Source organism: Saxophila tyrrhenica (genome assembly GCF_035928015.1).
Source record: "Saxophila tyrrhenica strain CCFEE 5935 chromosome Unknown scaffold_18, whole genome shotgun sequence".
Classification (NCBI taxonomy): domain Eukaryota; kingdom Fungi; phylum Ascomycota; class Dothideomycetes; order Mycosphaerellales; family Extremaceae; genus Saxophila; species Saxophila tyrrhenica.
This window is the reverse complement of record NW_027041750.1, coordinates 139,764-163,442: the sequence shown is the minus strand read 5'-3', so window position 1 is coordinate 163,442 and position 23,679 is coordinate 139,764. Positions and strand designations below refer to the sequence as shown.

The 23,679-nt window shown below is 55.4% G+C and overlaps 11 protein-coding genes across 11 annotated transcripts; 6 read left to right on the top strand and 5 right to left on the bottom strand.

Moving 5' to 3' along the window:
• Positions 1-91: 91 nt before the first annotated feature.
• Positions 92-2,322, bottom strand: HAS1 (ATP-dependent RNA helicase; the record flags this gene model as incomplete). The annotated part of the gene is made up of 2 exons (XM_064806694.1): positions 92-346; positions 415-2,322. 2 exons carry the CDS (start codon positions 2,320-2,322, stop codon positions 92-94), a joined length of 2,163 nt encoding a protein of 720 aa, XP_064654999.1.
• Positions 2,323-2,569: 247 nt separating this feature from the next.
• On the top strand, positions 2,570-3,275 carry ERV25 (vesicle coat component; the record flags this gene model as incomplete). Its single annotated transcript, XM_064806693.1, has 2 exons — positions 2,570-2,767; positions 2,835-3,275. 2 exons carry the CDS (start codon positions 2,570-2,572, stop codon positions 3,273-3,275), a joined length of 639 nt encoding a protein of 212 aa, XP_064654998.1.
• A 333-nt stretch (positions 3,276-3,608) lies between these two features.
• Positions 3,609-5,256, bottom strand: LTR77_009465 (uncharacterized protein; the record flags this gene model as incomplete). Its single annotated transcript, XM_064806692.1, has 5 exons — positions 3,609-3,717; positions 3,774-4,021; positions 4,078-4,125; positions 4,176-4,597; positions 4,647-5,256. 5 exons carry the CDS (start codon positions 5,254-5,256, stop codon positions 3,609-3,611), a joined length of 1,437 nt encoding a protein of 478 aa, XP_064654997.1.
• Positions 5,257-5,818: 562 nt separating this feature from the next.
• On the bottom strand, positions 5,819-7,912 carry NOT5 (general negative regulator of transcription subunit 5; the record flags this gene model as incomplete). The annotated part of the gene is made up of 4 exons (XM_064806691.1): positions 5,819-5,879; positions 5,948-7,548; positions 7,607-7,825; positions 7,877-7,912. The coding sequence occupies 4 exons, from the start codon at positions 7,910-7,912 to the stop codon at positions 5,819-5,821; spliced, it is 1,917 nt and encodes a 638-aa protein (XP_064654996.1).
• Positions 7,913-8,447: 535 nt separating this feature from the next.
• On the top strand, positions 8,448-9,220 carry DTD1 (D-tyrosyl-tRNA(Tyr) deacylase; the record flags this gene model as incomplete). Its single annotated transcript, XM_064806690.1, has 4 exons — positions 8,448-8,454; positions 8,503-8,724; positions 8,790-8,983; positions 9,089-9,220. The coding sequence occupies 4 exons, from the start codon at positions 8,448-8,450 to the stop codon at positions 9,218-9,220; spliced, it is 555 nt and encodes a 184-aa protein (XP_064654995.1).
• Positions 9,221-13,309: 4,089 nt separating this feature from the next.
• LTR77_009462 (uncharacterized protein) lies at positions 13,310-15,379 on the bottom strand (the record flags this gene model as incomplete). Its single annotated transcript, XM_064806689.1, has 1 exon — positions 13,310-15,379. One exon carries the CDS (start codon positions 15,377-15,379, stop codon positions 13,310-13,312), a length of 2,070 nt encoding a protein of 689 aa, XP_064654994.1.
• Positions 15,380-16,703: 1,324 nt separating this feature from the next.
• GLN1 (glutamate--ammonia ligase) lies at positions 16,704-18,384 on the top strand (the record flags this gene model as incomplete). Its single annotated transcript, XM_064806688.1, has 7 exons — positions 16,704-16,706; positions 16,765-16,797; positions 16,852-16,882; positions 16,945-16,970; positions 17,031-17,066; positions 17,307-17,811; positions 17,867-18,384. The coding sequence occupies 7 exons, from the start codon at positions 16,704-16,706 to the stop codon at positions 18,382-18,384; spliced, it is 1,152 nt and encodes a 383-aa protein (XP_064654993.1).
• Positions 18,385-18,880: 496 nt separating this feature from the next.
• On the top strand, positions 18,881-19,633 carry LTR77_009460 (uncharacterized protein; the record flags this gene model as incomplete). The annotated part of the gene is made up of 1 exon (XM_064806687.1): positions 18,881-19,633. The coding sequence occupies one exon, from the start codon at positions 18,881-18,883 to the stop codon at positions 19,631-19,633; it is 753 nt and encodes a 250-aa protein (XP_064654992.1).
• Positions 19,634-20,018: 385 nt separating this feature from the next.
• Positions 20,019-21,305, top strand: LTR77_009459 (uncharacterized protein; the record flags this gene model as incomplete). The annotated part of the gene is made up of 2 exons (XM_064806686.1): positions 20,019-20,393; positions 20,508-21,305. The coding sequence occupies 2 exons, from the start codon at positions 20,019-20,021 to the stop codon at positions 21,303-21,305; spliced, it is 1,173 nt and encodes a 390-aa protein (XP_064654991.1).
• Positions 21,306-21,738: 433 nt separating this feature from the next.
• PMU1_2 (putative phosphoglycerate mutase pmu1) lies at positions 21,739-22,736 on the top strand (the record flags this gene model as incomplete). Its single annotated transcript, XM_064806685.1, has 3 exons — positions 21,739-21,834; positions 21,887-22,058; positions 22,114-22,736. The coding sequence occupies 3 exons, from the start codon at positions 21,739-21,741 to the stop codon at positions 22,734-22,736; spliced, it is 891 nt and encodes a 296-aa protein (XP_064654990.1).
• Positions 22,737-22,769: 33 nt separating this feature from the next.
• LTR77_009457 (uncharacterized protein) lies at positions 22,770-23,609 on the bottom strand (the record flags this gene model as incomplete). Its single annotated transcript, XM_064806684.1, has 2 exons — positions 22,770-23,074; positions 23,135-23,609. 2 exons carry the CDS (start codon positions 23,607-23,609, stop codon positions 22,770-22,772), a joined length of 780 nt encoding a protein of 259 aa, XP_064654989.1.
• Positions 23,610-23,679: the final 70 nt, after the last annotated feature.

Sequence of the window (23,679 nt, the reverse complement as noted above, 5' to 3'; positions counted from 1 at the left end):
TCAATGCCTGTACAATTACTCTTCCATGCACTTCAATCTCCCAAACCAGCGCCATGCAACAATCTTTACAGCAACATCTTTCGAACTCCTCTCACCGCCGTCCTCCCCTCCCACCTCTCCCACCAAACCCGCCTCGTCCCCCGCCCTGCTTCGGCTGACTCCCATACGACCTCCGTCCCTCATGCCCCTTCATACTCGCCCCCAGATTAATATCCACCCTCGGCGGCGTCGGGAAACCGAAACTCTTCGCCACTTTCACCAGATCCAATTTCTGCACGTTGAACGCGCTGCGGAGCGAGTGGGAGGCGTAGGCTTGGAGGTAGGACCGGTAGCCGTCTTTCGCTGACTGTAGCACAAGAGTGTTAGTGCTCGGATCTCACAAATGGTTTGCGTAAGGCTGGAGGTAAGACATACCTTATTCAAATAATAATTCTTCCCAATCAATTGCTCCAACTGACTCTGGATATCCACAATCTTCTTCGCCGGCATCTCGAACTCCACCAACGGCACCCTCGCCTCTTTCAAGTGACTCAAGAAGCCCACCTCGTTCGGCTGCAAGAACATCAGACTCTTGCCTGTTCCAGTCGCGCCTCTGGCGGTTCGACCCACGCGGTGGATGTAGTCTCTCGGGTCGTCGGGCGGGTCAAATTGCACGATCCAGTCTACGGCCGGGATGTCGAGACCTCGTGCTGCTACGTCTGTACAAATGAGGGTACCGTGCTTGGCGTTGCAGAACTCGAAGAAGGTGTTTGTCCGCTTCTGCTGCTTCTGTTTGCCGTGGAGGTCGAGGACGGGGAGGTCGATGTAGTTGAGGAGTTCGGAGTAGTATTTTACGCAATTGCAGCTGGAAAAGAAGACAATGATCTTCTTCTTTGGATGCTTCTTCAGGAATGTGAAGAGTAAGCGAAATCGCATATCGGCGTCGCAGATCACGTAGCCCTGCTCGAGGCCGGCTACCGTTGAATCTTCCATCCGGCTGACGACGTTGATGTAGAGAGGTCCGGGGCGGAGGGAGATGCGGGCGAGATCTTCGACCTTAGTGGTTTGAGTGGCGGAGAAGAGCATGGTTTGGCGCTCGTCTTTGGGGAGGATCTTGACAATCTGGCGTATTTCATCTTCGAACCCGACTTCGAGGATGCGGTCGGCTTCGTCGATGACAAGTGCTTTCAGGTTCTTAAAAACGAAACCAGGACAGGATTGGAGGTGATCGAGAAGCCGTCCGGGAGTAGCGACGAGGAGGTTGACGCCTTTCGACAGCTTCTCTTGCTCTGCACGGCGATTTGCGCCGCCCATGACAATGCCGAATGTTTGGGAGTGGTGCTCCATGAGCTCGCGCGCCACCCCGAAGATCTGTAATGCTAGCTCGCGGGTTGGTGAAACAATCAGCACGCCAGTGCCATTTCGCGGCTTGAAGCGGAGGGAGTGCAGCATCTCGATAGCTGGGATGAGGAAAGCCAGAGTCTTGCCAGAGCCGGTCTTTGCAGCTCCCAGCACATCGCGACCAGCAAGAAGGGGCGGTATACCTCTTCGTTGGATCTCGGTCATGGTGTCGAATGGCATGTCCTTCATTGCGCGCATTGTCCGTTCAGATAGATTGAGCTCTGCGAATTTGGTTGGCTCCGCTGTAGTTCCGGGAAGCGAGACGCCTAAAGCTGAAGGGAGATCAGATGGTTCGCCAGTGTCGCCGTTCGTTGCGGGTGTGCCATCTGCAGCATCTGAAGTATCTCCGGCATCCTCACCGTTCGTGGCAGGAGGGGATTGTTGTGCGCCAGGTACTGCTTGCCCACTCGCGACTGATCCATCCTCATCTTCCTCGTCGAACCCTTCAAACGCATCTTCCGCGTCATGATCATGGTCGACACCATTGACTTGCTCCGGCGCGGCCTCCTTCAAATCTTCATTGACCTCTGCCTCTGCCTTGAAATCCTTCTCTCGCGCCTCCTCGGCCTTTTGCGCCTCGAGCGCAGCCTTCTGCTTCTTCTCCCGCTTGTGTTCCTTCCTAGCTTTCTTCATCGCTCTCTCGTCCTCTCCACCCTTCGCGCCATCTCCATCTACCGCGTTAGCCATAGGCGCATCTTCTTTGGCAGCAGCCTTTGGCTCTTTCACAGCACCATCTTCTGCATCTTCCCGGCTGCGCTTCCTCTTCTTATTCTCCTTCTTCGCCAGCTTCTTCTTCTCTATCTCTTCCTGCTGTCTCTCCTTTCGCTCCATCTCCGGCGTTGGCAGAGCTCCCGACATCATGGCAGGGAATCCGGGCTTCTTCGACAAGTACTTGCGCTTCCAGTGTGGGATCGGTCTTATGAAGTCATAGTCTTCCGACATCTGTCTAGAACATCATAGCTTCGAAGTCATCGTCGTGGGTGTGAAGGTGTAGGTGTTTGAGTGATGTGCATGCGGTCTAAACTTTTCTGCTTCGAAGAAGATTTGCCCTCGGCGTTGCTCGAACTCTTGGCACGATTTTCTGAATGCCGAAGATTCTCCGACTCGCATGTGACAGGGGACACCTCACTCATATCAACAGTCAATCGCACACCCATTGCGACAGCACCACCACGCGCTCACCGCAATCATGGAGCTCCTACTTACCCTCCTCACGCTCCTCCTGCCCCTCACCACCGCTCTCAAATTCGACATGCAAGCCCACCCTGGCCACGAATCCGCATCAAAAGAACGCTGCATCCGCAACTTCGTCGCCAAAGACCAGCTGGTAGTCGTGACCGCGACCGTGAGCGGGAACCGAGGGGATGGCCAGACGCTCAACATGCACGTACGTCTCCCTAACCCCCTTCCACCTTACCCACGCTCAGCAACGCTAACCCTGGGGAATGGTATAGATCAAAGACGCAGTAGGCAACGACTACGCCCACCCCCGCGACATCACGGGCGAGGGCCGCTACGCCTTCACCTCGCACGCCGACAGCGCCTTCGACGTCTGCTTCGAGAACATCCTGTCCGGCGCTTCCTCGTCCTCGTCCAAACACATCGAACTCGACATCGACATCGGCGCCGACGCGAAGGACTGGAGCGCGATACAGGCGGGGGAGAAGCTGAAGCCGGTGGAAGCGGAGCTGCGACGGATTAGCGAGGTGGCGAAGGAGGTGGTGGAGGAGATGGAGTTTTTGAGGGGAAGGGAGATGAGGTTGCGGGATACGAATGAGAGTACGAATGAGCGGGTTAAGTGGTTTGCCGTGGGGACGATGGGGATGTTAGTTGCGTTGGGTGTGTGGCAGGTGGTGTATCTGAGGGCGTACTTTAGGAGCAAGCATTTGATCTGAGCTCGGGAAGGGGAAGGGAGGTGGTGTTTGGTGTTGGGTGGACAGCGATATGCAGGTCATGTACGCATGATGAATGAAGTGCCAGTATGGTTGAGATCACGGTTGAGAACGACGGTGCGCCATCTGATATTGAGTGTCACCCGAGTTGTCTGATGGGAGGAAAGTACAGCATAGCGTAGGCGTATCGAGTATGTACAAAAGCCATTAGGTTCCCTCAGGTCAATACCAACATCCTCCATGCACTTGAAAACTAGCAGCAGCCAACGCCAACTCAGCCAAGCGTCCAGGACAACCTCATCACAAAATCGGCCCGCTCGAGATGGACGCAGACCGCTATTTCTTCGCCGGAGCGGCAGCCTTGTCGTCCTTTGGCTTATCAGCAGGCTTGTCCGCTGGTTTGTCGGCCGGCTTGTCCGCAGGCTTTTCCTTCTTCGAGTGCAACCTGCGAAGACCATGTCAGCATACAGGAACAGAAGTGGAGGGTGTGATGAGACTCACTTCTCCTTCATGGCCTTCATCCTGTCGCCCATCGACTTCTTCGCCGGGCTGGCGTCGTTCTTGGCTAAAGCGCGTTCAGTCATTTCCCATTGCAGGCGTTCCGTCTCGTTCCGCCAATGAGAGGTGGGAGGAGGGTTATCGTCGACGGCAGCATCGCTGGTGGAAGACTTACGTGCATCGGCGGGCTTGTCCGCAGGCTTTGCTGGGTCCGCTGGCTTTGCTGGCGGGGCTGCCGCTGGCTTGGGGTCCTGGGAGCAAGAGGTCAGCAGGAGTGGTGTGAAGGGATGAAGGCAGAAAGACTCACCTCCTTCTTCGGCTCAGCAGCCTTCGGTGGGTCAGCTTTGGCGGCAGGCTGCATCACCCATGTCAGCCAAGCGCAGGAACGGCAAGTCAGGTACTCACCTTCTCGTCGCCCGCACCATCACTCTGCCATGGCTCCAGACCAGCCTCCTTGCACTTTGACGTCTTCTCATGCTCGTGCCACTCGCAATCCGGCCCATGCCTGGCATCGTGCTCCCCACACCTGTGCAATTTGACAAGTGTCTCAATGAAGTCAACCGCCATCTCCGGATACTTCTTCAGCACGCCCTTAATGCTGTCGCTGACATAGCTGCCAGGCTGGTAGAAGGACTTGTGCATCAGAGGTCCGGCTTGGACGAGGTCGTCCAGAGCGTGGGAGTCCTCGAGCGCGCGGAAGGCGGCGGTGCTGACGAGGAAGTCGCGCATCTTGTTGGGGCCGAGGGTGTAGTGGTAGACGTACTCGAGGCGGTAGGCGGGAGCGGTCATGTTTTGGCTGGAGTAGTAGTGGCGGACGAGGTCCATGACTGAGAGGCGATCAGCGAGGTGAGAGGTGACGACAGAGAGGAAGCATACCTTGGTTCTGAAGCGGCTCAACCTCAAACTTGCGTGCCACGACGTACAAGCTCAAGTAATGAGCAAGGCTGTGGAAGTCATGCGGGCCTTGAAGTTGCCCCTTGGTCTTGAGCCAGTGATTGAACAAGCCGATACCGAACTCATCCAGGTCGTCGAAAGTGTTCTCTGGGTGAGCGCTGCCCTCCTCCAGTGTACGCTGGAAGTATGAGCTCTTCTCCTTGAGCGTTGCGGTGTCAATGTGGACCGGTCGCTGGCTCTTCCCGATGTACAGCGTGGTCTTGCCCTCGTGAGTTCCCGAGGCAGTGAGCTGGTCAGACTCCTTCCAGTCGACAGGAGCAGTGAGGGCGTAGTTCTCGGCCGTGGCCTGCATGGCTCCAGAAGGGAGTGGAACGAAGCCTGCACGAGCAGCCGCGGACTGAGGTGCTCCTGCGGAAGGGGCGGTCAGTGGCAGAGACGTCATGCTGGCATTGGAGGCCGAGTTGCGTCTCGAGCGGGAGACAGGCGCCAGGTCATCGTTGTGCTCGATGGTATTGCGGCGGAGTGAAGACGCCGAGTTGGAGGTGTTGAGCGGCTGCTGCTGGCCTTGCTGTGGGACGGTGAGTCCAGACATTGTGTTGAGCTGAGTGGTGGTAATTGTAGGTGGTACGATAAGATTAGCTGCAGTGAGATGCAATGAGAGGGTGATGTGAAGCAATCTGACTGAGCAGTCCAAGTACCAGATGTGCGGATGTTGTGTTATGAAGAGAGGTGGAAGAGGAGAGGGGAGAAGACATCTGGCAGCGCTGCGGCAGCATGTGAGGAAGGCACACGTCGCTTGGCCGCGAGGCAGGAGCAGGAGCGGCACTCGCGACAGCGAGCAAGCGATACCACCTACTACTCCGAACGGGATGCCGGGCGGCAAGAGCACCCAATTGCAACGAGAAAGACCAACCTATTAACAGCTTGACACTCGTGGAAAGAAACGAGAGTCAGCACAGCCAAGCTCAAAGTCCAAGCAAGGACGAACAACGTGTTCTCATCACCGCCTCTCGAAGAGAAACGGAAGATATCTGCGGTGGCAGCTAGTGAATTGTTACAAACCCAGCCCTCGAGCTCCCAAAGAACTCAAGACCAAAATATACACGACGACTTCATGACGACCCCAGCCAGCCAGCCAGCAAAAGAAGCGGCGGCTATAGGTCGTCTTCGAGGAACTTATACGCGAATTTGAAGTCGCCTTTCCTCCTGTTCATCCTGTGAGAGCAGTCACGTTAGCAAATGCAATCACAAAAACTCAAACTTTGAAAGCAAGTGACACTCACCACGTGCTCTCGTAGTCGAAGAACCGATACGTCCCCTGCTCAAACTCCTCGGTGATGTTCTTCGGCTCCTCGTGCCGCTGAAACCACGTCTGGTACTGCTTGTGGAACCGCCAGCTCTGGCCCTTCAGCGCTTTCGCTGCAAGATACTGCTGGTACTCCCCTTGTCGGTAGTAGAACGCATAGAAGAGGCTGTCCGTATCGATGCGTTGGTACAGCCGTGGATCGTCGAAGATGCCGAGCGGTTCCTGCGGGTAGTGTGCTGGGGTGTAGTTGTACCGGTGAGTAGGCTGGTAATGATTGGGTCGTTCGGCGTCGAGGGGCGTGGGCGCGGTGAGACGGGAGGCGTTGAGCATGGCAGTGTCGAAAGGTTGGTCTGATGCGGCGCGTCTCTTGGTCTCTTCGAAGGAATCCAGGAGGTCGGTGAGAGAAGAGGGCAGATGGTAGATGGACTCTTCTTCCTCTTCCTCCTCTTCTTGTGCTGTGTCGCCATTTGACAGTGCGATACCTGCGATGCCCGAGTCTGGTGATGGTGGCTGTTGTCGCGCTTTCGATGAACTGGCTTCCGGCTGTATAGGCGGTTGCGCTTGTGCTGGAGGCGGCGTTGACTTCGGTGCTGCTTTTGGTGCTTGTGGAGCTGTTGACTGGCTCGGATCCGCCGCTCTGGACTCTTCTTTTGATGCTTGCACCGGCGCTGCCTGCTTCGGCTGTGGCGGAGACGCAGCAGCAGGTTGAGCTGCTGTTGCTACTGGCGAATTCACCTCACTTGTCCTCGCTGCACCCGGCGGCGGTGGTAGAGGCGCAATGCCAACACCGTTCTTGTCACTCGCCGCAGCCGCTGCAGCCGCCGACGCATACTTCAGAGGCTGTCCCGTCGGTATTGTTGGCAGTGGCGCAGGTTTCATTCCCTCCACTGGCTTCCCACCCGAATTGTTATTGGGTAAACTTGAGTGTAACGTCGACAACGCAGGCAGAGGCGACTTCAACTGCACGCTAGGCCGTCTGGGCGCATCCTTCTCCGACATCGACTGTGACTTCGCTTTGTTCGGCATGCTCGTGGTTCGTGTGACTTCCGCCTCAGGCGGCTCGTCTTGTATGCTTTGAGCATCCTGGCTCGAGCCCGGCTCAAGCTCGTTGCCCATCCCGTAGGTGCCCTCTTCCGCCTCAAGGTTGAGGTCATCATATATGTACTCGTTCTCTTCGAAGTCCATATCCCCGTGCCGTTCTACGTAGTCTTTGATGTCCTCTTCGACTGGCCCTTTCACTTGCTCTGTCTCGATGTTGCCGTTCTCCAGAGCCCGCCTTAAGATCTCCAGCTTGCCAACGTGCCACTTGTGTCGTTCCAGTTGCCGATCGAGCTCCGCCAGTCTGTCCGCCTTCCCAGTATCGTTCTTCTTCTTTTTTATCCCAGCTTGCAGGGTTTCGGCCTCTGCCTCGACCGCCTCGATGTCCAGATTCAGTCTGTCCACCATGTCGTTCAGAAAATCGACAACCTCCTGCTTCTCCATCTCCGCAGGGTCCATCTTCGCGGATGCCAGTAAGCCCTCCTTGGAGTATGTCTTGGTCTTCATGTCCTTCTCCACTGCCTTGAACGTCTCCATTCGCTGCGCAATATCGTTAGCACTCATTCACACTGCCTGCTCCAGCCGTTCAAACACATACGCTCTCTATCTGCTTCCTCTTGTCGAACAGCGGCTTCTTATCCTTGATTTCCGCCATGGCCGCCCATGTCTTGATCTTGTCTCGTGATCGCTGCAGCTTCTTGATCTCCTTCTTAAGAGCATCCTCCTGCTTCTCTTTCTGGGATGCATTTGTGCTGTTGATGAGCTTCTCGTGCGTGGCATCGAACTGCACAATTCCCTCGTCGACCTTCTTGCACTCCTAGATCGTATGTTAGCATGCCCTCACCCCCCTTATTTCCGCATCGCTCACCTTATCAATCTCTTGCTGGAGCTTCCGAGCCGCCATCGTGCGTGCTGCCTAGGAGCGACGTTTGCTCCTCGCTCAGGCTGTGGGGGTCCCAGGTGGAAGGCCGCGGTCGGCTGTCGTCGCACTTGTTGTCGGCGGGGTATCGAGGTGGGAATCGCGTTCTCGGCGGAGAGTAGGGGGTGCATCAAGCGACAGGGCGGATAGTAATGGGGAGATGTCGTCCTGCCAGCCTCGTTGGACGTCGCGTGCAAGGTGAAGCTGCACTGCGTCGCCATCCTGGTCGCAGATCCACCTGGCCTCTAATCTAGTTTAGCGCCCTCCCGCTACCCGTTCACTTTACGCGCTTCAACAACGACGAGACGAAAGGTCATCGCAGTTCGCATCTTCTTACACTTTTTGGAGACGTTGACAGAATTTTGTCCGACTTTACCGGCTCTATACCTGACGCAAACAACGAAGTGGTCGTTACGCGATCGAGCTGGCAGAGTAGCACCCGCCTCACTCGAGCTGTGCTGCAGGATACCCCGGTTCGCAACCTGTAACCTCACTCTAAGAGAGTCTAGATTGCACAACGATGAAAAGTATGTCTTTCCAATGCATGCACAGTCACAATGGCTGATTTGGGACAGCTGTCATTCAAAGAGTCAAGTCCGCTTCAGTGACAGTAGACGGCAACCTCATATCAACCATTGGCAGAGGCTTGCTTATATTCGCCGCCATCGGTAAAGATGACACAGCTAAAGAAGCCGAGTCTATGGCGAGTAAGATCCTCAAAGTGAAGCTGTGGGACGATGATGCGGGCGGGAAGTGGAAGAGGAATGTCCAGGACATTGAGGGAGAAGTGCTGTGTGGTAAGCAGGTCGCCACCTACCCTGGCCTTCAAAGCTCAAGGTAAGCTATACTAACGTCTGGCCAGTCTCACAATTTACCCTTCTTGCATCGACAAAGAAAGGCAACAAGCCCGACTTCCATAAATCCGCTCCCGCATCAAAGGGTAAAGAGCTCTACGACACCTTCTTCAACCAAGTCCGCTCGCTCTACCGCGAGGACCGAGTCAAAGACGGCATCTTTCAAGCTATGATGGATGTAGGACTGGTAAACGATGGTCCAGTGAGTTTAGGTCCAATAGGTGTCGACTACGACTGTTTGGATGAAGCGGTTCGCTCACCGGAGGTCGTATCAAATATGTTAGAACGCAGTGCTGACGATTGGTAGGTTACTATCGAGATTGATACGAATCCGCCAGATATGGGAAATACCTCTGGTCTACAGCCGCCGGAAGATGGAGACACGCTGAAGGGGCATGTGCACAAGAAGTTTGATCTGCCGGCTTCGCTGCTGGAGTAATCGACCCGCCCGCGATGCTTCGGAAGGAAAATGCAGAGCCAAATTCCAGGTCTTGGTCTCCTTTCAACATGGTCCGATCGCTACTCCACGAGGGCACAGCCATTGTTCAGTACCAGCGGACACACACCTACTCCGTCGAGCGACGCTCTCAAGCGGCCATTCATCGATAGCCACTGCTCATCCGAAGGTGCCACGCTCGACCACGGCCGTGAACTGTGTGAAGGAACTCCTTAGAGTGTAGCCGTCATGCCAAAGACAAGGCACCGAGGTGCAGGAAGCAGGGGTATTGCCATGGAGCAGTTGAGGAGAGGCAGTGGAGCGAGGTGGCTCCGAGAGGGATGCAGATGGTGTTGAGTGCGGTTCGCGATCGTGGTGGTCTCGTACAGTGGCGGTGGCGGAGAGTCAAATTGCCGGTAGGCGGACGGTGCAACGAGAGTGAGTGTCTGCTTCCCATGCATCACTGTTTAAGAAACATTCGGACTCTTCACTGCTTGGAAGATGCCTCACTTCCACTGTCACATCCCCATCACATGCTGGTCACATGTCACTCCCTCCCATCCCCGAGCTTCCGCCGGACAGAAAGGTATATATCCCGTTCCAATAATCTTTGTCGTCACCTCCTCAGCCGAAGCGCTGGGGAGTACTCCATGGCCGATAAGTTCAAATCAAGAGGAGGCCTCTGTGCCTCCGGTCGAAGCACCCCTCTCTGCATGGCCCAGGGACGTTCGCCTATGAGCGATTGCATGTATGGCCTCTGTGCCTCCGGTCGAAGCACCGCTCTGCATGGTCCTTGGGCGTTCGCCTATGAGCGATTCCATGCCACCATGGGGGGAGACGTAGGCCTTTGCTCGCCGAACTCTTTTTGCTGATCTCTTTCATGACGTCATGTCATCACTTCATGTTCTAGAGGTTATAGTGTGCTGATAAAATTCAGCTTTCGAGGCGACGGCCTCAACGAATAATCCGGAATCAATGAAGAACCAATCAATAAGCAATCAAAAATCGACGAAATCAACCAGAAATCAACCAGAAATCAAACAGCAATGCGAGGGATCCAGGACGCTGGTAACCAAATTCGAATCAACAAATTTGCCCGGCCTCCTAATCAGGGGCTGGAGAGAGATTATCCTTCGGGGGAACTCTTTTGTCCTTTCCTTTTGGAGATCTCCGTTATAGAAGGAAGCGGAAGGAAAAGGGATAGGTTCATTTTGAACTTTGGAGGCACAGTGCCAGGGTTCGCTTGCAGGTAAGTTGCGATTGACCTGCCATGGCAATGATGCTTGTTCTAATCACCCTGTCTGCACTCAATGGCGTCTTCAGAATTCCCAGCGCTCTCTAACCACTCTCCGCCGGCCGTTCGAAATGACGAGGAGCCGCCCGCCCAGCTCATGTTCCATAATGCTTTCCCCGGAACATGTCTCCCAAGCCACGTTCCGTCGGCCTAAAGCGAAGTACTTCCCGATCCTTAAGCCGGCAGGTTGAGGGTGAGGGACCAGCTTGTCACATACGGCCGCTTTTGAAGGAAAGCCGCCCTATAGTGTCCAACCTGGCTGCAAAATTCAAGGAATCCAGGGCGCACTGGTGACCTGCCTTCGAGCGTCCTTCGTGGCGGTGCCGTCAGTTTATGAAGGGCGCTCGAGCCGATCTATGAGAAGTAGCCCGCTGCGCGGCGTGATCTCTTTTAACCTTTTCTCGCTGAAGTACGAAGGTACAGATGGCTGAGAGGAGTATCATTTTGCGTTCCCGAGAATTGTTCTCCAAGCCACGTTCCGTCGGCCCATCTTTCGGGGTTCTCCTCCGCTCAACACTCCTCCATCCTCGGGGACCAAGCCCAGTCGCGCTGGGCTCGCATTCGATCGCGTCGGTGCAACATTCTTCAGTTTCGCTGGAGGGCATGCGGTTGCGCCCATGCCACATACTTAGTCCCAGTCACGCTGGTGCACTACCTCTGGGCGTCCTCCGCGGCGGTCCCGTATTCAACTTATACCGGCCCGCTGGGGAGTCAGTGGAGAGATGTAGCCCGCATCGCGGCGTGAACTCTTAGACCGGTCACTGACTACGTCGGTGGCTAGCTCTTTTGGCCTTCTACAGGTCCTTCTGACGTTTTGTTGGCTCTGCCACAGGTGGTATACGTTCGCTTTTTGCACTTCTACTTTCGAAATAACAAACCAACTCTGTGCTACTTGAAGTGACTTTGCTTTCCTTGTCACATGCCCCTATCACGTGCGCATCACATGTTCCTCTCGCCTTCTCCGATGTTCCACCGAAACAAAAGGTACATATAATATTCTAAAAATCTTTATCATCACTCTCAGCTTAACCGCTGAGGGTTTCGGGCGTCCTCCGTGGCGGTCCCGTTCCATCTCTCTCCCTTCGGGGCTTTCGGGCGTCCTTCGCGGCGGTCCCGCATTCTGTCTTGCCCCTTGGGGCTTATTGGCTCAGCCCTATTTCTGAGGGTGGAGGGTGGTCCTCATGGGCCTACCTCTGTTTCTGGGGGTGGAGGCTGGAGGGCTGGAGGGAGGGGAAAATTTTTGTCTCCAAGTCGTCCCTCTACAAAATCAGTGAAAGAGAAGCAGCCGTTGGTGGCCAAATCTTTTGATCTGCCACGATTGTTGCGGCTTTTTGTTGACCGCTCTAGTACCGCCGAAGCAAACAGTTTGATCTTACCTGCGCCTCGTAATGACGTGAAGACTCCACATCGGGCTTCACGGGATCACATTGATGAGAATGATATGTTTGAAGCCGCCATGACAGGTATATCAGGGTTGTATTGACGAGGAAGCAGTGGGACCAGCCCTTGGGGTATCTCAAAATCATGCAAGCCTCTCCACGCCAGTGGCTCCCTTCTCATAAGCTCGTCACTCTGCGCAGTACCTCTTCCGATTCAGGGGAACGTCGTCCCGGGAAGGATACTTCAAACTTCTCCGCGCCGTGAACCCTCTCTCATGGCCGCAGCATACCGCCCAACACCCTCTTCCGGTCTTCAAGAACCAACCGCCTCAAGGCCATGACTCCCCTCTTTCCACGTACCCGCGGCCACTGAAGGCTCGCCAGTGAATATTCTGCACCTTCTCCGGCGCCGGATCTGCTGCTATTGTCGCCTCCATGACCCTTACCGCAGCTCCCTTCGGCGGAGAAGACGCCGCTAGGCTCACTCCGCTGTCGTTCCGGAGCGCTCGCGGGATTGATCTTGGCAGGCAGGCGAGCAGTGAGCGGGCGTGGTCGGCAGAACTGGAACTGCCTCTCGAAGTGATAGATGGACTTGCCCCCAGCGCAGCGGTTGTCGATATCGTCGTCGAGGTCGTTGCGACGGTGGAGATGCTCATAACGCTGTCGTGCCTGACCGGTTCCTTCAATCCCATGCACTTGTTGCATATGCCCTCCTTGCTCTCTTCGACTCCAAGATCAATCACATCCCAGCAGCCCTTGCTCAATCCGACTTGTGATGTTGCGCGGATGCATCCTCCGTCTATCAGTGTGGCGTTGCCGTAGCAGCCACAGATGGCATGGTAGGGGGTGATGGTATAGCACATCCTGTTTCTCCGAGCGGAAGACTGAGTCGAAGGTGGCCTGGTATGCGACGATGGGTTGCGTGCTTGCTTCGTGCGCCGGAGATGGATGACCTTGCGACTGAGGTGGATATGGCGAATGGAGTCGTGAGCAAACTGTACTCAGACTTCTTCTTGTCGTGCGTATCGTAGCAAACGATCGACTAGCGATATGATGAAGATAATCTCTCACTGACCAGCAGCTGATACGAAGAGGAAGAAAGCGAAGCAGTCAAGAACGTGCAGAAGGTCAGCGCACAGCACCGCAGAAGAAAGAGAGGAAGGTAATAGATGTGTATAACGACAATACCATTGTGATGAAGAGTAACTACTATTGTGAAACACCTACCAGTGAAGTCGCAGTCTTATTGTGGACAATGGATGACTGGGTGTAGTGAGGTCGTGCTTGCTTTGTCGAAGTGACACAAGTCTCAAAAGTCACGACCTCACATCATGCAGCGCAGCATGTGTCGTGGCAATCGTGGGAGATGCATGCGGTCGTGGCGAGAGTTCGTTTGTTTTCCTGCGAATGTACTGAGACTCATGCTCTTGGAGCAATGGACGTCCTGACCCATTCGATCCAGACTCCCAGGTCGCCGCAAATCTCAAGCGCCCGAGCGAGCTTCTGTACCTTTGCGGGCGTGTCGTCGTGGTCATCAGGGAAGAGACCTTTCTGCGTAGGAACAGCGACGTGAGCATTCGGCAGAATCTGCACGCTGACACTGACATTATCAGTGCTGTCGGTGCCTGATGGTGGGAACGTGAGGTCGAGCGTAGGGTTTGGCGATGTGGTAAGAGCAATCGTGATAGGAATGTCGGCACTCTCGGCTGGTGCATCCAACAGATCGTCAAGAGAGGCGCCAGGGTCGTCTGTTCCATTGACATGATTCGACGGCGCTTGCTGCGTAAAAAGCGCCGCTGCAGTCTTGAACGACCCCTTGAGTAATTGCGACATGACTGCCCACTGGCGGAGTGTAGGTAGCAGCTCGATCAGCTGTCTGGGGTGAGAGAATGGCAACTCCTGCAACCTGAATCCCCAGTCTGGCTTGACGCTGTTCATGGTATAGCTGTGCCGGACGGTAGTCTCGTCATCCTGCTGCTGTGAGATGACTTCTCGCTCAGCGATAGTGGAAGATGTCAATGGCTGTTGTGTCCCTCCCGCTTCACTCCGCAAACCCAGCAATAGCGCTGCGTACTGAGAGGGCATACTCATGATCGGTGCTTGGGACACGCCAACAGCTGCGAGGATGTTCGTTGCGGTTTGGTAGGGCATAACCAAAGCAGGCTCGAGTTTGGCTATGAAGCGCAAGTCTGGAAGCTTCTGCTGGCCATCGACTTGCATTTCACTTGAGTCTGAAGCGACGAATGTCGGTGGTGGATCCTGCCAAGGTACGTTGACGGACTCTTCGCCCTCTGGAAGCTCCAGTGGTCCGGGCAACCAGGTGTCAGAGACGCGAAGAGAAGGATAGAGGTTCGCGGACGCTGCTTCTGACTGAATGCTGAGTGAAAAGATCTGGTCTTCAGCCTCGGAGTTGGCAGACTCGTCGTCGGGAGCATGAAGGTCGTTTCTTGTCGCAGCATTATCGCTGGTTGCCATGTTACTGCCGTGCCAATACTCGATAGCAACCCCAAGCTGTCCATGCTCGTGCACCGTCGGCTTGCCACTTCTCCTGCATGCGACTTCCTCGGCTGCCTTCTCCTCGTCCTCCATCCCTTTAGTCCTTAACATAGCCATTGCTGCCTTCTTCTCCTGCTCAAACAGCCTTAGCAGACTGACGTAAACCCCGCTGATGGCCTCAAAGCAGTTAATCCGCCCCGAGCTCAGTCTGTCCAGCTTCGCGAGCCTCTCCAGATTGTCCGCAAAACGATCCAGCTTCGCCTGCAACCCGACATCACCCGGTGCCCTCAAGTCACCCAACAACACCTTGCTTGCCTTCTCACCTTGCTCCTCCAATGCTTTGCTCTGTACGTTGTACATCGCACTCACACGTCCCGGAACATGATTCTTCAAATCCACCTCGATGATGATCGTATTGCCAGCAGTCGCGATCATCCTGTTTCCAACCTTCCACGGCTTCTGTTCGGGGTCGTGGTCGATGTCATTCGCGAAGCCCACTCGCCGAAAAACGCGTGCTATGCCTTCTTCACTGACTCGACCCTTGGGCTTGCCGATAGCCTTCAGCACACGGCGCATACGGACGCGTCGCTCTTCGTCTTCGTTGCGCTTCGTGCCGCCTGCGGTCAATCCGAGTTCGCTCATCGATGGCATCATGGCCGCTCCGCCGAGGGCTGGAGTGGGTATGTTCAAGGCGGATGGTGTGATGCCGTCAAGGTTGAGGCCGCTGGGTGTGCCGAAGCTGAGCATGTTCGCGCTCGGTGAGGAGGTGTTACCGCTCTGGCTGAGGTTCTGAACCATGGGCGTCGAGCCGAGAGTCTTACTCCCCTGCGAGGAGCCGGTGGTAGGGTGGTTCACTGGCGTCTTGCCGGCGGGGTGTCGCGCGTTGGCAGGAGAGGGTACACTTCGAGGAGGAGAATGCTGGGCGAGATGCGATGGTGTTGACACGCCTCCTGCCGCTCTCTTAGAGGCGGAGCTAGGGGTTGGAGTCGCCATCGCAGCTATAAGTGGCGAGTCTCACAGTGATTCAGAACATGATGGTGGTTCAAGAGCTTGAAGAGTAATATCGCGAATGAAGTGCGATGTCACATGTCGAGCGGAGGAAGTCAAACGCCGACGTTTAGCGAGCGTTGCTGACTCATTAGCGTCGTTCTTACTGTGACCTCACACGACTTTGACAATCATAAGAGCAATCTCCCATTCTTGTACACACTAAAGATGACCATAACATCCCTTATACTGGCACCGAAGACATACTTTACTACGAGATCTTCTCACGACGTCCGCGGCGACAAGACTAAGATTCTGCCTAGCCAAGCCAGCCAAAGCCCGTCGAACCACGTACCAACCGACCGCCCGGCTTGACCCGAATTCGCCAGCCACAGTTTGAGTAAGATGCACAGAAATGCAACCACTTTTGATTGGCCGGCCTCTCCCCTTATCGTGGACACCAGGGCCCTGCATAAGGCGGTGAGATAGCAGATGTGGCGCTCCGAAGACTGGAGACATTGAAGGACACATGGCGGGCACCGGTGTGGATCGCACAAAGACCGGGAATTCGTGGCAGGAGCGGGATCGGTTTGTCCAAGGAATGGTGGTGCATCAGCGCATGGAGACGTGCTACAATCCCATACACACGAGGCTGTTGAAGGTCGCTGCGACCTTATCACCAGTGACGTACTATCTGTATGTTTCTTTCTGCTTTCAGTGCTCCGGGTCAACGGGATAACGATCTGGAGTTGACAAAACGGGATGAACGGTAAAGTACATGCCGGATCGTCGATAGCGTAGATAGTTGTGGCATCCCCACGGGCAGTCTCGCGTGCGCTGACAAGCCTTGAATGAACGGCTTGAAGTTAGGTGTATAGCAAGGCGTGAATACGGTCGAAGCTCTGCCTCCGATCTCGCCGCTTCACATCCCCACAAGTCCATCAGGAACAAAGAGCCGCTTTGCAATAGGAGAAGCGAAGCGCATAGTGCATGAACACCCCCGTCGCTCACACCCCATCAGGATCAAAGAAAAGGCAAGGAATCGAGGAGGAGATAGCCAAGATAGCATCAATTGCTGGGAGCGGGACCTGCATTCGATTGAGGTGAACAGCCACAGGGCCGCCGGGGTTTAGCGCCCGCCCACACTTTCTGCCGTCAGAGGCTCAGAGCAACAGCTCGTCTTTAAAACACGCGATCGCCCACTCTCACTCCTCTGCAAACATCCATACCTCTTCAAACACGAGACACACATCGTGACCTTCGACTGCTCATTCCACACCTCACAAAACCCCCCACCACCGATCCTATACCTCACACGAACGACTTCAACATGGTGAGGACCCCACTAGAGGGGCAGTCTTCACCAGCATGATATACTGACTGCATAGTAGGCCCAATCTACCGCCGTTTCGAACACAAACAACGTCAGCTCGCACTCTCTCACCTGCTCTTTCAACTTCGTGCTGACGACGTTCTAGCTGGACCGCTACCTCAAGCTGGACCAGAAGGGTACGCACGCGGCCTCTACCCACTCTGCTGAGACACCAACTGACGCTCACATGCCCTCATAGGTTCTGTGATTGCAGAGTATGTCTGGGTATGCTTCAAACCGAGTGTTTTCAGGTGTTGAGGACGCTGCTGACAGTGCTATCCACAGATTGACGCCTCGAACGGAGTCCGCAGCAAGTGCAAGGTGAGTAGCAGTGCTATTCCCGAGCTGTTCCAAGAGATGCGAACCACTGGCGGCGACACGAGCGGTCTCCCAACATTGAAGTTCTGGCTCCAACCCAAGATGCCGAGAATGAGGTTGGGCGGCGCGCTTCGGCGCCTATCGGAGGCGCTTGACATTTCCTTGACACCACTTTTCCAAACTTGGGACTACATTCGGGTGCGCGACTTTGGCACACGTGAGACTGACAGTTCGCCTCCCTAGACCCTCAAGAAAAAGCCCAGCTCGGTGAAGGAACTCTCGGAATGGAACTTCGACGGCTCGTCCACCGGCCAGGCTCCCGGCGACAACTCCGATGTCTTCCTGCGCCCCGTTGCGATGTACCCAGACCCCTTCCGCCTTGGCGACAACATCATGGTCATGTGCGAGTGCTGGATGTCTGACGGCAAGCCGAACGCCTACAACTACCGCCACGATGCTTCTGTGCTGATGGATAAGAATGCCAAGCATGAGTTCTGGTTCGGTCTGGAGCAGGAGTACACCTTCCTCGACGAGAATGGATGGCCGTATGGCTGGCCCAAGAACGGGTTCCCTGCTCCTCAGGGCCCTTACTACTGCGGGAACGGACTCGGCAAGGTGGTCTGCAGAGACATTGTCGAGGCGCACTACAAGGCGTGTCTGTACGCTGGCATTGAGATCTCCGGCACCAACGCTGAGGTCATGCCGGCTCAGTGGGAGTACCAGGTCGGCCCGTGCACTGGCATTGACTGTGGGCTTTTACTCTTACTCCAAACTTCCAAGCAGACAGCTGACATATTATGCAGTGGGCGACCAGCTCTGGATGTCTCGCTTCCTCCTCCAGCGCGTGGCAGAGGAGTTCGGCGCCAAGGTGACGCTCAACCCTAAGCCCATCCCCGGCGACTGGAACGGCGCTGGCCTCCACACCAACGTCAGCACAAAGGAGATGCGTGAGGATGGCGGCATGAAGCACATCGAGAAGGCCATGGAATCCCTTGGCAAGCGCCACAAGGAGCACATGAAGGTGTACGGCGAGGGCAACGAGGCTCGCATGACGGGCGCTCACGAGACCGCTTCGTACGACAAGTTCACCTGGGGCATTGCGAACCGTGGATCCAGCGTGCGTGTCAACCGTGCGTGCGCGGACGAGGGCAAGGGATACTTCGAGGACCGTCGCCCGGCCTCCAACGCCGACCCGTACCAGATCACCGGCATGATCGTCGAGACCATCTGCGGCAAGGTGGAGGGCGCGGACATGTTCCAGACCGCCACGAAGGTCGCGACGGATCAGCAAGAGATGGTTGTCGAGGTTGCGAAGCCATAAGCGCATCAACGAGAACGATTATGAGACCATGGACGATGATCTGAACAAGAGTGTGGAGGTGGATAGATACGAGAGTGATGAGATGATATGATACCTTCTTGTGTTTGTGGAGCTTTGCGTGGGCTGCTTGCATGCTCAGTGCTTTGCGTGGGATATCTTGCGACTTGGTGCAAGATCGGAGCGATGTAATTAGGACCCAATGTCAATGACCTGTTCCTCCTCATCTTTCAGTGTTCTGAGTTGGTCCTTATGCCGATTCCATTGGAAGTCCGCTTTCAACACAGCATGGTTTGGTGAAACGATACCATGGGTAACACATCTTTGGCATTGTCTGTGGAACATTGGCGTGTCGATTGCATACAAATGGAATGGGTGCATTGACCTGCGGGTGGTTGTTGGAAGCAGCAGGACGTCATGCATACCGAACTTTTAGAACCTCCGTCATTTCGTCTTTAAGATTTCTCACCATCACCATCACACCAACTTGAGTGTCATAATGGCCACACTACTCTCAAATAGATCAGCCAGGGGCTTCAGTGCCTTGAAGTTGGCGGCGACGACAGCTCCAACCTGGACAAGGCGCGCTGTATCAACTCTCCCGCAAAACGAGCACATCTATGTCCACGAGCAGCCGTCCAGCCCTCCTCAGACCGGCTACCTCTACTCCTACCTGAAAACGACTCCTCCAATCCCCTCGCTCGCCATCGGCACCTCCCCAACCAACCCACCTCACCCCGACTCCCTCACAGAGAACCAATCCTTCCTCGACATCCTCCACCACGTCGTTGCATCCATAGCCTCCTCCGACCCCGAAGTCCAAGCCCAAGCAACCATGTACGCCTCCCAAGCTGGCTCCGGTCTCGGAAGCGGCGGTGTCTTCTTCCCCAACCAGCGCCGCGAGCGCAAAAAGCACCTCTCGGCGGGTGGAGGCGGAGGCGGCGGTGGGACTGGCGCTGGTGGGGCAAGCGCACAAGGTGGCATGGGAGGAGCGGGACGAGGTGGATATATTCACGTTAGCGATCAGAGGAACCCACCTGATTGGGGAAGGACTGCGTGGCCGGAAGATATTCTGGGGAGTTTGGAGGTTGATGGGAATGGGGCGTTTGTGGACGGGACGGGACGGTATCAGAGGAGTGGCACGTACAGAGTATTGACGCATGAAGGAATGCTTGGAATTAGTCCGTATCTGAGGGAGAAGTTGGTGGAAAAGTTGAAGGAGCTGGAGGCGCAGGGAAAGAGGAATGGATAGGACAGATGGCGGCACCATTAATGCCATCGAATTCGTCGACATTGCCAGTACGCTCCCATCACGGAGAACGAGGCTATCGCAAGTTGTGGCCATCTAAGGCTGAACATGATGCTCGCATCGACTTTGGCCACGTGCCATCTCCGACTCACCAACTAGGCTCAAGAGCGACACGCCAGAACACCAATTGATTACCAGACGTCACATTGGCAGAGAAGGTCAGTAACACCGCCAGGGTGCTTACCTACAAGTCTCCGGTGGTTCAACGACACCAGAGCGCCACCGCCCACCATCAAAATGCAGAAATTTGCACGCAGAACAAAAGATGGCCCTTGTACAGACACAGTAAAATCATACAGAACTCGCTACGATTCAGTAGAACTCCCCAATGGCGGCCATGGCTCCCCCAGAGCGCCCTCAGCCCGACGCATACGACAACAATCCAAGCGTCTTGCCGCACTTCTCTCCGACCCCCTACTCGACGTTCCAGCCGCTGCCACAGACGCATTACTTCCGCACTTCCGCAGACGGCATAAAGATGGACCTGGATGCGATTTACCGGACCTATCGTTTGTCACCATGCTACTTCTCCGGCCTCTTCCATGTCGGTACACGAGATGCAGTCGCCGACCCAGAGACGGACAATACGATCGTGATGGTCTTCCAAGTTACGCCGGAGCAGATGTGGTTGTGGCGAGCTTTTGACCGTGACGTCCGGCAGGTCCTCTCGGATTACGAGCTTGATGGGCTCGCTGGTGTCTGCGTGCGATACTACTACCAATCTAATTATGGTAATGCCCGTCTTGATCCCTTGCTCGGTGGAACAAGGGCGGGGCCAACGGACAGTATGGTGCCCGCTGCTGCCATTCCGTACTAGTCTCAGTCTCAGCGGACCCATCAACGCTTGCTCCGTCTCGCCGAGCGCACACGGGTTCAGGAGAGGCTGTGGGGATATCGCTCACATATTCTTCACCTTCCCGTTCACGAGAATGCCCAGACCGTGAATCCGCGCGACATCTGGGACAGACGTCTCGACGTGCAACCAGCGCAGACCGTGAATCCGCGCCACGTTTCGGACAGATCTCTTCACGTCCAACCTGCGCAGACCGTGCCGGATCAACGAGACGGAATTGCATCGGAGTGGCTTGCGGCACCGGTAACCAACCCTCTGATGTCCTCCCGATGGGCCCACAACGATCGCGCAGAGTTGGTGTCGGCATATGCGCCTCAGTCACCATCTCTCGCTGTCCGATCCCCCGTGATGCCACACGAAGAACTTGATTGGGAAACAGACACGATCACATTGGACGACCTGGACCGGGCACTCGATGATTTCGAGCCATTGACCCGAGCTCCTCGCCGAACCGCCTTGCCGTCCATCGACGCGGACGTCCTGCGTCAGGCATATTTCAACGCCGCCATCCGCGACCAGCTGGTGGGCGGCTCGCTCTTAGAGAACTATATGGACGTGTTCGAGGGTACGAGACTGATTGACGGCACTGTTCTGAGAGAAGGCACGATCGTGATGGGTGGGCGCAGCATCATGGAGCGCGTTGTCTTCTCCGACGCGTTTGAGCTGTGGCTGCTGGCGACGGGGGCGGCAAGGTCGTTGTTGAGGGCTGTGCCGAGGCGGTTTGATGGGTTGTTCACCGGAAATAGCTATGAGTACATGTAAGGATGAGGGTGGCAGCGTAGTGAAAGGCAGGTGCAGTGGTAGAGAGACGGATACAGATTTTGGAGGGCGGCAGAGTAGACATGTGCAGATGGGTAGACTATACGTGAGAGCTACACGACGCCAATGCACGCTTGAGAATTTAGCGCCAACATCATACCAGAATTCTAGACCTCACCTCTTCGCTCACAATCACAAATACATATGACTTATGCTCTGTCCGCACAGGTCAAATTTCCATCGCAACTTCAACCTCTGCAGTGATCCGAACTGATGCTCCAATTCATCAGAAGCAAACCCACCGTGATCGCGTCCGCCTATCCACATCTCATGTCCCTTCCAATATTTCGCTGACACCTTACTCTCCAGCTCTGCTGTCCTCGTTAGCCTTCTCACGCTGGGATACTTGCTGGCAGACAAGACCACTTTGAGCAGAATGGGCAGCGCTCCGCAGTCGAAGCACTCGTTCGAATATGTGCCTGGCTTCTTTGCACAGGGTGGGCCGGAGAGTGATGGGCAGATGGATGATTATGTGAGATGGCAATCAACGGACTCGGAGTGGATGGGTGCTGATGATGGTGTAGATGAAACATAACTTTGGCCTTCTGGAGCGAAAGTACGAGACCGATGGATCAGGCGATGAGGGCTTGACGCAGTGGCAAAGGTATGCGAAGTATGTTCGTGAACTGAACGGAGCGAGTGAAGCCGGGACGACATACAAGGTCTTCTACGTAGGCCGCCATGGCGAGGGATATCGTACGTCCATCACCCCTCTTCCACCGCATCCCACTCATCACTGACAACAACCCAGACAACGTCGCCGAATCCAAATACGGCACAAAAGCCTGGGACGACCACTGGAGCAAACTCGACGGCGACGGCGAGCTCTACTGGGTGGATGCCCACCTCACCTCCACCGGCAGAGAGCAGGCCCTCGCCAACCACGATTTCCTGAAACGCCAGTTCTCCGAGCAGAAGATGCCTCTTCCAGAGAACTATTACAGCAGCCCGCTTTATCGATGTCTCCAAACCGCTCAGCTCACATACGCCAACATCTCGTTGCCGTCAGAGAAGCCGTTCAGTCCTCTGATTATGGAAATGGCGCGAGAAGTCATGGGCGAGCATACTTGTGATCGACGCAGTAGTAGATCGGTCATTCATGACGCTTTCCCGGACTTCCCGATCGAGATGGGGTTTAGTGAGGAAGATGAGTTATGGCAAGCCGACCACCGCGAGACGCACGCGGAGCATGATTTGCGGACGCGGAAGCTGTTGGATGATGTGTTTGAAGCGGATGGCGAGGCTTTCGTGAGTTTGACGAGTCATTCGGGAAGTATTGCGAGTCTGCTGCGGGTATCGGGACACCGGGAATTCAGGGTGCCGACAGGAGGAATGATGCCGGTTTTCGTGAAGGCGACGAAGAGGACGAATTGAATGCTGTCCGTTGCTCAAGCCGGCTGGAGACGATCAGCGCTTGACGCAGAGGTCGCTGCGGATGATCCATTTCTCGCCTTCGGTGACTTCGCGGCCTTCATGGAGGAGGCAGTCTTTGCCGTGGCGGTGGAGGAGGGCCATGCCGACTTCGAGCTCTGCTACGATGGGTGGTGGTGCTGCTTCCCGCTTGCTTGGAGCTTCTGGATGGAAAATGGTTTCACCGCCTTTACAGCCGGTCGCTGGTGAGCTCAGATACAGCAGAAGCGTCCAGGTGGTCTTGGCTGGGACTGCTGATTGTGATGAGGTGGAGGGGAAGGAGATGTTATTCGAGTCATCGTCTATACGAGTTATTAACTCCCATCTATGTAGAGGTAGAGGTACAGGATAGAGAAGCTTACAGTGCTGATCAAAATACTGCCCCTTCGAATACCGATAGACTCGAATATTCGAGTTCAAGCCCAACGCCTCACCACCCCACAACTCCCTCTTTTGCCGCTCATTCAACGCTTCTCCATCGATGACCGGATTCTCCACTATCTCTTTCAGCGCGGTAGAGCTCCACAACCTCTCCGCGAAGATGGGATCATCCACCTGAAATCGATCATTCACTCGCACCGCCTCGCCTCGCTTCGGCTTCCCAGGGGTAGTGGTCAACGGCAAGGTGGAGAGGAAGTTCACGTAGGTCTTGCAGAGAGAAGTTGTCCATAACTGCGAGATCGTCAGAACCTGATCCGCTAAGAGAGTGGCGAGGCTCAGGTCTGCGGCCGGTAGAACAGGAGAGATAGGTGGCCAGTTTGGGCGTGGTGGTACCGACTGCGCGGAACCGGTAGGCTTTGCAGCATCTTTCTTCGTCTTCGTCGGCTTTGAAGGCATAATTACAGTCTCGGCCAGTAGTTGTCTCCCTTTTACGAACAGTGGATACAGCTTACTCCCTCCCCGGTGC